Below are 12,557 nucleotides of genomic sequence, written 5' to 3' on the forward strand. Positions count from 1 at the left end.
GCATGGCAATGTGGTGTGCATGTGTGGGCCAGAGAGAGCGCGCAAGGCTGGAGGGAGGCTAGCATAGTACACATGTGCAGGCAAGGGAGAGCATGCGAGGCTGGAGGGAGGCTAGCATGGTACACATGTGCGGGGCAAGGGAGAGCATGCGAGGCTGGAGGGAGGCATGTGCCCGTGTGTACCTTCAAAGCATAGCCCTCCTTCTGCTGTGATTGGCTGGCCCCTCAGCCAAGGGGAGGGCTGTTTCTGAGACTCCAAGCAGGGAGGGAAGAGCAGGCATGCTCAGAGCATGGCAATGTGGTGTGCATGTGTGGGCCAAAGAGAGTGTGCAAGGCTGGAGGGAGGCTAGCATGGTACACATGTGTGGACAAGGGAGAGCATGCGAGGCTGGAGGGAGGCGTGTGCCAGTGTGTACCTTCAAAGCATAGCCCCCCTTCTGCTGTGATTGGCTGGCCTCTCAGCCAAGGGGAGGGTTGTTTCTGAGACTCCAAGTGGGGAGGGGAGAGCAGGCATGCTCGGCACATGGTAACGTGGTGCATATGTGCGAGTGGGGAGAGCATGCAAGGCTGGTGGGAGGAGCGAGTCCCTTCAAGGCATGGGGGTAATGTGTGCAAGTTTGGCCCAATTCTATCATTGGTGGGGACTCTTTGTCCTTGTAACGTGAATCTGTTGGTTTGTGTCTGCAGTGCTCTCTGGATGTAGGTGAACTACAACTCCCAAACTCCAGGTCAATATCCAAAAAGCCTTCCAGTATTTTCTGTTGGTTGTGGGAGTTCTGTGTGCCAAGTTCTGTGTGCCAAGTTTGGCCCAATTCTATCATTGGCGGGGTCCAGAATGCTCTTTGATTGTAGGTGAACTATAAATCCCAGCAAGTATGACTCCTAAATGACAAAATCAATTGGGTATCACAGCTTCACAAGCCAGGACCTGTTCCTTAGGCGCCGGACAGGATCTGAAGTCAGGGAAAGGTAAAACCACCCCACCCAAGATTGTGGCTTCCTGGGAACAACACAGCGAGGGAGGGAGTCAACTTACCTCTCCAGCTTCACTGTACTTCCTGGTTCTTTCTGCAATGCGGAACAATGGCTTTGCCAGGTCCACAAATGTCACTGTGGTTGGGTTGGCCATATAGCCTGCAGCACTTGGTGTGTGTTGACGATCCTCCTGGGCTCAGGGAAACTTCCTCTTTTCGGACTCTCACTCCCAGAATCCCCCAGCTGTCATAGCTGTCGTCCAAAGCATGCACACGGGAACATCTTCTTTGGGTTGCTGTGAGTTTTCCGGGCTGTCTGAAAATTTTGTACCAGAAGCATTCTCTCCTGACGTTACACCCCCATCTATGGCAGGTACCCTCCGAGGTTGTGAGGTCTGTTAGAAAGCACGCAAGTGAGTTTTATATGTCTATGAAATGTCCAGAAGAAGAACTCTTTGTGAATGTTGCAATTGAACACCTTGATTAGCATTGAATGGCCTTGCAGCTTCAAAGCTTGTCTGCCTGCTGCCTGGGGAATCCTTCGTTTGGAGGTGTGAGCTGGCCCTGCTAATCAAAGTAGCCAATTGCAACATTTCTCCAGGCAGGGCAACGTGGTTCCTAATAAGTACCAAGTTTGATCCAGATCCACAGTCATTTGGGTTCACAGTGCTCTCCAGAAATAGGTGAACTACATCTCCTGTAAATCACTGTCACTTCCTCCAGTATTTTCCATTGGTCATGGGGGTTCCGTGTGGGAAGTTTGACCCAGTTCTATCATTGGGGTTCAGAAGGCTCTTTGATTGCAGGTGAACTATAAATCCCGGCAACTACAACTCCCAAATGTCAAGGTTAATGCCCACCAAACGCTTCCAGTACTTTCTCTTAGTCATGGGAGTTCTGCGTGCCAAGTTTGGTTCAATTCCATTGTTGTTGGAGTTCAGAATGCTCTTTGATTGTAGGTGAACTATAAATCCCAGGACCTACAACTCCAAAACTCAAGGTTAATGCCCACCAAATGCTTCCAGTACTTTCTCTTGGTCATGGGAGTTCTGTGTGACAAGTTTGGTTCAATTCCATTGTTGTTGGAGTTCAGAATGCTCTTAGGTTGTAGGTGAACTATAAATCCCAGCAACTACAACTCCAAAACTCAAGGTTAATGCCCACCAAATGCTTCCAGTACTTTCTCTTGGTCATGGGAGTTCTGTGTGCCAAGTTTGGTTCAATTCCATCGTTGGTGGGGTTTAGAAAGCTCTTTGATTGTAGATGAACTACAAATCCCAGCAACTACAACTCCCAAACTCATAGCCAATGCCCACCAAACCCTTCCAGTATTTTCTGTTGCTCATGGGAGTTCTGTGTGCCAAGGTTGTTTCAATTCCATCGTTGGTGGGGTTCAGAATGCTCTTTGATTGTTGGTGAACTTTAGATCCCGGCAACTACAACTCCCAAATGACAAAATGAGTTTTCGGAACACTGACCTAATACTGTATCCTATCAATTTTCCCCTTATGTGTGCACACACACACCAGAAGCAAACAAATCCCGTTTTGCGCTCCCTTTTCTTTCTTTTGGGTTATCTTTCTAGTGTGAAATAAGAAACCTTAGGCCATGAAAGCAAAGAAGGAAACAATACAGGCTCACCAGGGCTGAAAATCCAGAAGATCACAGCCTTGGCTAAGCAGGGCTTTAGAGGAAAATAATAGAAGGCGAAAAGGAGAGAGGGAAGGAAAGCAGACTGGAAGAGAGGAGGGTGAGAAAGGAGAGATGCGCTTGAATGAGGAAAGAGACCAAAAGAGGATTCCCTTCTATTTGAGCCGCGCTTCTCAACCTTCCCAATGCCGTGACCCCTTAATGCAGTGCCTCATGTGGTGGTGACCCCCAACCATAACTTTATTTTCATTGCAACTTCAAAAACTATAATTTTGCTCCTGTTATGAATCGTCATGTAAATATCTGATATGCAGGATGGATTTTCATTCACTGGACCACATTTGGCACAAATACGCCCAAACTTGGGAATTGATTTTGTCATTTGGCAGTTGTAGTTGCTGGGATTTATAGTTCACCTACAATCAAAGAGCATTCTGAACTCCACCAACGATGGAATTGAACCAAACTTGGCACACAGAACTCCCATGACTAATAGAAAATATTGGAAGGGTTTGGTGAGCGTTGACCTTGAGTTTGGGAGTTGTAGTTCACCTACATCCAGAGAGCACTTTGGATTCAAATAGTGATGGGGCTGGACCAAACTTGGCACAAATACTCCTTATGCTCAAATGTGAACACTGATGGTGTTTGGGGAAAATAGACCATTGATAGGGAGGGAATTGTGGTTCACCTGCATCCAAAGAGCACTGTGGACTCAAACAATGATGGATCTGGACCAAACTTGGCACAAATACTCAGTATGCCGAAATGTGAACACTGGTGGAGTTTGGGACAAATAGATCTTGATATTTTGGAGTTGTACTAAATATGCCCAGGAGCAGAAACTACCATATGTGCAATTCACAGTTGACCACGATGGGAGAAATAGACTTTGACATCTGGGAGTTACAGTTGCTGGGATTTATAGTTCACCTACAATCAAAGAGAATTTTCAACCCTGCCAACTTCCCACACGGAACCCCCATGCCTTGAAGAGACTCATTGGCGTGACCCTCCATCCCACCTCATGCGCTCTCCCTTGCCTGCACATGTGCTCCATGCTGCTAAGTGCTCAATATGTCCAAATGTGAACACTGGTGGAGTTTGGGGAAAATAGACCTTGACATTTGGGAGTTGTAGTTGCTGAGATTTATAGCTCACCTACAATCAAAGAACATTCTGAACTCCACCAATGATGGAATTGAACCAAACTTGGCACACAGAACTCCCACGACGAACAGAAAATACTGGAAAGGTTTGGTGAGCGTTCACCTTGAGTTTTGGAGTTGTAGTTCACCTCCATCCAGAGGACACTGTGGACTCAAACAATGATGGATTGGGACCAAATTTGGCACAAATACTCACTCTGCCCAAATGTGAACATTGGTGGAGTTTGCAGAAAACAGACCTTGACATTTGGGAGTTGTGGTGGGTGGGATTTATAGTTCACCTACAATCAAAGAGCATTCTGAACTCCATCAATGAGGGAATTGAACCAAACTTGGTACACAGAACTCCCATAACCAACAGAAAATACTGGAAGAATTTGTTGAAGGCTTTCATGGCCGGAAACATTGGTTTGTTGCAGGTTTTTTGGGCTGTATGTTCTAGAATCATTCTCTTCTGGAAGGATTTGGTAAGCACTGATCTTGAGTTTTTGAGTTGTAGTTCAACTGCATCCAGAGAGCACTCTGGACTCAAACAATGATTGATCTGGACCCAACTTGGCACAAATACTCAGTATGCCGAAATGTGAACACTGGTGGAGTTTGGGACAAATAGATCTTGATATTTTGGAGTTGTACTTGTTGGGATTTTTAGTTCACCTACAATGAAAGAGCATTTTCAACCCCACCAATGACAGAATTGGGCCAAATTTCCCACACAGAACCTCCATGCCTTGAAGGAACTTGCTGGTTCGAGCCTCCCTCCAGCCTCACATGCTCTCCCTCGCCAGCACATGTTCAGCATGCTGCCATGCACCAAGCATGCCTGCTCTTGCCTCCCCACTTATGCCCAAATATGAACACTGGTCGAGTTTGAGGAAGATAAACCTTAACATTTGTGAGTTGTCGTTGCTGGGATTTATAGTTCACCTACAATCAAAGAGCATTCTGAACTCCACCAACGATAGAACTGGGCCAAGCTTCCCACACAGATTCCCACATGCCTTGAAGGGACTCGCTGTTTTGAGCCTTCCTACAGCCTGGCACGCTCCCCCTCGATGGCACATGTGAACCACACTGCCATGCACCGAGCACGCCTGCTCTCCCCTCCCTGCTTGGAATCACAGAACCCCCTTGCCTTGAAGGAACTCGCTGTCGTGAACCTCCCTCCAGCTTCGCATGCTTTCCCTTGCCTGCACATGTACACCACGCCTGCTCTCCCCTCCCTCAATCAAAGAGCATTCAAAACCCCATCAATGATAGAATTGGGCCAAACTTCCCACACAGAACCCACATGCTTTGAAGGGACTCGCTGTTTTGAGCCTCCCTACAGCCTCGTACACTCTCCCTCAACTGCACATGTGCACCACACTGCCATGCACCGAGCACGCCTGCTCTTCCCTCCCTGCTTGGAATCACAGAACCCCCTTTCCTTGAAGGGACTCGCTGTCATGAACCTCCCTTCAGCCTCGCACGCTTTCCCTTGCCTGCACATGTACACCATGCCTGCTCTCCCCTCCCTCGATCAAAGAGCATTCAGAACCTCAACAATGATAGAATTGGGCCAAACTTCCCACATAGAATCCACATGCCTTGAAGGAACTTGCTGTTTCAAGCCTCCCTACAGCCTCACACGCTCTCCCTCGACCGCACATGTGCACCACACTGCCATGCACCGAGCATGCCTGCTCTTCCCTCCCTGCTTGGAATCACAGCACCCCCTTGCCTTGAAGGGACTCACTGTCGTGAACCTCCCTCCAGCTTCGCACGTTTCCCCTTGCCTGCACATGTACACCACGCCTGCTCTCCCCTCCCTCAATCAAAGAGCATTCTGAACCCCACCAGTGATAGAATTGGGCCAAACTTCCCACACAGAACCCACATGCCTTGAAGTTACTCGCTGTTTCGAGCCTCCCTATAGCCTCGCACGCTCTCCCTCGACCACACATGTGAACTACACTGCCATGCACTGAGCATGCCTGCTTTCCCTTCCCTGCTTGGAATCACAGAACCCCCTTGCCTTGAAGGGACTCGCTGTCATGATCCTCCCTCCAGCCTCGCACGCTTTCCCTTGCCTGCACATATAACCACGTCTGCTCTCCCCTCCCTCAATCAAAGAGCATTCAGAACCCCACCAATGATAGAATTGGGCCAAACTTCCCACACAGAACCCACATGCCTTGAAGTTACTAGCTGTTTCGAGCCTCCCTACAGCCTCGCACGCTCTCCCTCGACCACACATGTGAACCACACTGCCATGCACTGAGCATGCCTGCTTTCCCTTCCCTGCTTGGAATCACAGAACCCCCTTGCCTTGAAGGGACTCGCTGTCGTGAACCTCCCTCCAGCCTCGCACGCTTTCCCTTGCCTGCACATATAACCACGTCTGCTCTCCCCTCCCTCAATCAAAGAGCATTCAGAACCTCAACAATGATAGAATTGGGCCAAACTTCCCACACAGAACCCACATGCCTTGAAGTTACTCGCTGTTTTGAGCCTCCCTACAGCCTTGCACGCTCTCCCTCGACTCGACATGTGCACTACTCTGTCATGTGCCGAGCATGCCTGCTCTCCCCTCCCCGCTTGGAGTCTCAGAAACAGCCTCAGAAATCTTCAGAAGGAAGAAAGACTTCTCTTGGCTGACAATTCATCATCTTCCTTTTCAGTCGATGCATTTTTTCGAAACGACTCATTTGTTTATTTCGGCATCCCTCGTTCCCTAAACCCCAATTAAGGTGCCTTTCGGAGAGGCTGAGAGATATACACACACTCCGGCATGACGTCTATTGAACCGCAACTGTCGATGATAGGCTCTGTGTGAGCGCAGGTAGGAGAACAGGTTTATTAAGGACGATTCGTGAAAGCGCTCCTGCGGGGCTCTTACTATGGGCCGGCAGCGGGGTTTCTCCTCCTATTAAGAGATGCGTGAGAGCAGAGGAGAGCCCACAATTAATTCCCTTTGCACAACTGAAGAAGGAAACAAAGCAATCATTTCCACTGGGATGGAGTCAGTCACATCCATTTTTGTACACTAAGGGTGCATCTACACCAGCATGAATGCACTCTGATGCCACTTTAATTGCCATGCTCAGTGTTGTCGAATTACGAGAGTTTTAGTTGTAGTTTTAGTTGTAGTTGGGCCGGGCTGTAGCACAGCTGGTTAATCGCCAGCAGCAAGATGGCTGGTTCAAAGCCCAAGTCAGATTGAGCACCAGACTCTTAAGCCTAGTTTACTGTCCACCTAAGCCAACTTGGGGGCTGCATACTAGCACACCCTGCTAGGAGTACTGGCTGCCCGGTGAGCGAAGGAAAGGAAGGAGGGAGGAAGGAAGGAGAAAGAAGGAGAGAGGGAGGAAAGAGGGAAAGAAGAAAAGAAAGACAAAGGTAAGGAAGGATGGGTGGAAGGGAAGGATGGAAGGAAGGAAGGGAAGGAGGAAGGAAAGAGAGAAAGAAAGAAAGACGAAAGGAAAGGGAGGGAGGGAGGAAAGGAGGGGAAAAGGGAGAGAGGGATGAAAAAGGGAAGGAAGAAAAGATGAAAGGGTGGAAAGGAAGGATGGAAGGAATGAAGGGAAGGAAAAAGAGAAGGAAGGGTAGAAAGAAGGAAGGGTAGGATAAAGGAAAGAGAGAAAGAAAGAAAGACAAAAGGAAAGGAAGGGAGGGAGGGGGAAAAGGAGAGAGGGAGGAAAAAGGGAAGGAAGAAAGATGAAAGGGTGGAAGGGAAGGATGGAAGGGAGGGAGGAAAGGAAGCATAAAGGAAAAAGAGAAGGAAGTAAAGACAAAGAGGAAGGAAGGAAGGAATGAAGGAAGGAAGGAAGGAAAGGGTGAAGGAAGGGGAAAAGGAAGGAAAGACAACCGGGAGGGAAGGAAGGAGGGAAGGAAAGAAGGAAGGAAGGAGGAAGAGGGAAAGAGGGAGGAAAGAGGAAAGGAAGGCTGGACAAAAGGGTGGAAGGGAAGGAAGGATGGATGGATGGATGGGAGGGAGGGAGGGAGGGATGTAAAGGATGAAGGAAGGAGAGAAGGGAAGAAAGACAACAGGGAGGGAAGGAAGGAAGGGAGGGAGGAAGGGAGGGAGGGAGGGAAGGAAAGGATGAAGGAAGGAGAGAAAGGAGGAAAGACAACAGGGAGGGAAGGAAGGGATGGAAGTAAAGGATGAAGGAAGGAGAGAAGGGAAGAAAGACAACAGGGAGGGAGGGAGGGAGGAAGGAAGGAGAGAAGGGAGGAAAGACAACAGGGAAGGACGGAAGGAAGGAAGGAAGGAAGGAAGGAAGGAAGGAAGGAAGGAGAAAGAAGGGGAGAGGGAGGAAAGAGAAGAAAGGAGGATGAATGGTTGTAAGGGAAGGAATGGAGGGAATGAGGGAGGAGAAAGAGGGAAAGAGGGAGGAAAGAGGGAAGGATGAAAGGATGGAAGGAGAAAAAGGGAGGTAAGAAAGAAGGAAAGACAAAAGGGAAGGAAGGAAGGATAAAGAGGGAGGTAAGAAAGGGAGGGAGGGAGGAAAGGAGGAAGGAAGGAAGGATAGGATGGTGAGAGAGAGGAGGGCCTAAGAGGGGCCACATCGAAGTCGGGCGTGTCTACTGTACCACAAGTCTCACTGATAAAATAGCAGAAACACAGATCTGATAATATGTTGATGACCTCCTCCTATGTACTCTCCTTTCTAAGGTGCAGGCCAGTTTTCGAGATGGTAATATGGGGGGAAAGTGTGTCTTGGCCTTGGAGAAATACAGTATGAACAATGCCTTTGAATGCGGGAGGGTTTGGAGAAATAAATATGGCCATGGGAGTAGAAGGACGACGCTGGAGTGCCATCCAGTGCTCACCTTTGGAACTCCTCCTCCGTCAATTCGGCAGTTTTTGGAGGCTGTGGGGGGTTGTCCATTTTGCTGTATGAGTGTTTCTCAACCTGCCTAATGCCGTGACCCCTTAATCCAGTTCCTCCTTTTGTGGTGACCCCCAACCATAACATCCTTCATAACTGTCATTTTGCCCCTGTTCTGAATCGCCGTGTAAATATCTGATATGCAGGATGTATTTTCATTCACTGGACCAAATTTGGCACAAATACCCAATATGCCCAAATTTGAATACTGGTAGGGTTGGGGGCGGGGGGTTGATTTTGTCATTTGTAGTTGCTGGGATTTATAGTTTACCTACCACCAAAGAGCATTCTGAACTCCACCAGCGATGGAATTGAACCAAACTTGGCACACAGAACTACCATACTGGCAAAGTTTGGTGGGCATTGCTACTGAGTTTTGGAGTTGTAGTTCCCCTACATCCAGAGTGGACTCAAACAATGATGGATATGGGACCAAACTTGGCACAAATGCTCAATATGTCCAAATGTGAACACTGGTGGAGTTTGGGGAAAACTGACCTTGACATTTTGGGAGTTGTAGTTGCTGGGATTTATAGTTCACCTACAATCAAAGAGCATTCTGAACCCCACCAATGACAGAATTGGGCCAAACTTCCCACACAGAACTCCCATGTCTTGAAGGGACTCACTGGTGTGAGCCTCTCTCCAGCCTCGTACGCTCTCCCTTATACGCTGCCATGTGCCGAGCACACTTGCTCTCCCCTCTCTGCTTGGAGTCTCAGAAACAGACTTCCCCATGGCTAAGAGGCCAGTTGAGAGGCCGGCCAATCACAGCAGAGGAGGGCATTTGGTGGGAGGATTCAGTGTCTGTTTCCAAAAAGGCATTGGTGGCTTTGGTGGCACCTCTTGTGGGTTTCAGTTGGATCTTTAAGGGCAACCTGCTCTAAAGTGCCTCAGCTTTGTACCCAGATACTAAAACCCAAAGCAGATTATCTACCCCCACTGATGTAGGAGCTGTGAACTGCCACCACGTAAAGTCAGCTTTGAAGATGTGTTGCCTCTTGACATCCAAGTACCAGTAATTATAAGATCAACTCAATGTTTTTACTCTCCCTCTTCCTTTGTCTTTGCCACAGGAGGAATTCCGAGCACTGACCAGAAAGAAGGCATCTATACAGAGAAATCTCCAGGACCCAGATGCCCAGTGGCAACTTCGAATGAAGTTCCTTGAGCAGGCAAAGTCTTACATCGGCGTGCCTTATGCCCAGAAATACCACGAGCCTGGAAGTGAGTGTAAGCACCTCCGATGCCACCACAACGAGGATGGCTTGGTGCATGTGGTTCAGAGGTCTATGTCAGACTGTAGGATCTATATAGCAATATTAAATAACCACTCACAAGCCGGTTTTGCTTTGAAATGGATATGTTGCTTGTATCTCTGCAGCAAAGAAAGACACTACTGACCTTTTCCCACCACCACTTCCTTTTATACACCTTTCCTGCCCAACTCCCCCCTCTTCTCAGTTTTCTTATTAGGACTTGTTGCTTCACAAGTTCCAATACAAGGTTTTCCTCTGCTGGCTTCAAAATGTCACAGAGAGAGAATTGATTCAGCCAGGATGATTTAGTCAGGATGTCATGGAAGGAATTTGTGATGTCTTCATGCCATCAGAAATTGACCCCTGACAGTCTATCACCATTGGCCAAAACCCGTAGCTGGCCATCAGAATTGGTTGGCCATGCAATTGCTCTTCTTCTCAGAAGAGAAGCAGTTATTGAGGAGGCCCTTGTTGTTTTTGTTTGCGTTTTTGTTTTTATTCTGTTGTAATTTGTTGTTTGGGCTTGGCCTCATGTAAGCTGCCCTGAGTCCCCATCGGGGAGATGGTGGCAGTGTCGGAACCCAAACGCCTTTAAAGAGCCAGACACAGGGGTAAACTCAAAACAACAGTTTATTAAGGCAACAAAAGGACTCAGAGACACTTACTTCAGTGCCTCTGGTCAAAACCTAAAGTTTGTAGCAGTTTGCAGCTCAAAAACTTAACTTGGAAAATAATCCGCATTAAATTGACATATAATCTGGGATAAACAAAGGTTCAAGCAAAACGCCCCAAAATCACACAGTTCAAAGTAGGCAAACAAACAAAGAGCTGTGAAGAAAAGACGTAGTCCAAAAGCAGTCCAAGGTCGAGGAAATTCCAGAAGAAGTATTCAGAGTCCAAAAGGCAGTGTGGTCGTCAAAACAATCCAAGGTCGAAGAGAAGGGGAAATCCGCACTTACAAGAATCCAAGCCAGTCCATACACAGAGGAAACAGCAACCTGCAATTCCAGGACCCAAGCCTGGAACAAGAGAAACTGCAGCAACAGAAGCCAAGGCACGAATTCAACACTTTGCCTACTGCAAAGTTCCAAACTTTCAGTGCCTTCATTTATCCTACAACTCATCATCCGTTGATGAGCTGCCCTCTGCCCTTTCCTCATCGCTGTCAGCTGTTTCACCCATTACAGCTGAGCGCCAACACCCATCTCTCCAACTCTTCCACCTCTTGTCAAGACTTAGGTCTCCCCATGATTCCCTCCCCAGAGTGCTAATCCCCAGAGAACCCTTCAAAAGTATCACTGGATGTGGGTTGCATGCCCACATTCCTGACTTCTTGTACTTGAGTCCAATCCAATGATTCCCCCTTCGTCCTCACTGCTCCCAGACCCATTATTTCCAGTAAAGCCCATAAAATCCTCCTCCTCAGTTGGAGCAGTAAGTATGTCACGGATCCGTTTCCTCTGACACTCCTTGTCTGACTCTTGCTCACGAGTAGTCCTTTTTACACCTCTACTCCCATCTCCCTCCTCCTCCATTTCACTTTCTGAGAAGCCTTCGAAAGAGTCTTCATCTGTAGGTGACATGAATATTTCCCTGATTCTCTTTCTTTGTTGCTCTTCATCTAACACCTGAGCACCTCTCTTCCCTCCTCTGCTGCTACTACTATCAGTTGTAACATTGCCAGTAGACTCAACTGCAACAGGCATGGTATAGATAAAGATGATAAAGATGATGATGATGATTATTATTATTATTATTATTATTATTCTCAGTCTATATCCATGTCTACCCTAGATCTAGCTTTGTACCCCAAAGATAATATCTGAAGGGCCTGATCCTCCCCATATGAACTTGACTGTGTTTTGAGATCTTGTGAGGAACACTTCATCTGGGAACACTATGGAAACAGGACCTTCTTAGTAGCTGCAAATAGATTCTAGAACAGCGTTTCTCAACCCGAGGGTCGAAATCACAAGGGGGTTTCAGAGGGGTCGTCAAAGACCATCAGAAAATATATATTATTGATGGGCTTAGGAACCTCAGAAAAGGTTGAAGATCTCTCCGCCTGTCCTTCTCTTCCTTTTTGGAAACAGACACTGAATCCTCTCACCAAAAGCCCTCCTCTGCTGTGATTGGCCGGCCAAGGGGAAGGCTGTTTCTGAGACTCCAAGTGGGGAGGGGAGAGCAGGCGTGCTCGACACATGGCAGCGTATGAGGGAGAGCGTACGAGGCTGGAGAGAGGCTCGTACCAGTGAGTCTCTTCAAGTCATGGGCAGAGAAGGCTGAAGATCTCTCCGTCGGTCCTTCTCTTCCTTTTTGGAAACAGACTGCGAATCCTCCCACCAAAAGCTGTCCTCCGGCTGTGATTGATTGGCCACTCATCCAAGGGGAGGGCTGTTTCTGAGATTGCAAGCAGGGATTGGAGAGCAGGCGTGCTCTGCACATGTCAGCGTGGTGCCAAATTTGGTCCAGATCCATAGTCGTTTGGGTTCACAGTGCTCTCCGGATGCCAATGAACTACATCTATCCTAAATCACTGTCAGTACCTCCCAAATCCCTCCAGTATTTTCTGTTTGTGTGGGAAGTTTGGCCCAATTCTATCATTGGTGGGGTTCAAGGGGCTAGTTGATTG

At 48.1% G+C, this 12,557-nt stretch overlaps 1 protein-coding gene across 1 annotated transcript in view; it reads left to right on the forward strand.

The window, feature by feature from the left end:
* TTLL10 (tubulin tyrosine ligase like 10) overlaps positions 1 to 12,557 on the forward strand; it is a 117,864-nt gene that overhangs the window by 43,005 nt on the left and 62,302 nt on the right. Inside the window, exon 2 of the mRNA XM_067473005.1 lies at positions 9,743 to 9,893. Coding sequence (XP_067329106.1) covers positions 9,824 to 9,893 — 70 coding nt within the window. The 5' untranslated portion in view covers positions 9,743 to 9,823. The remainder of the gene's footprint in view (positions 1 to 9,742; positions 9,894 to 12,557) is intronic.

The sequence above is a fragment of the Anolis sagrei genome, chromosome 13 (genome assembly GCF_037176765.1).
Source record: "Anolis sagrei isolate rAnoSag1 chromosome 13, rAnoSag1.mat, whole genome shotgun sequence".
NCBI lineage: Eukaryota > Metazoa > Chordata > Lepidosauria > Squamata > Dactyloidae > Anolis > Anolis sagrei.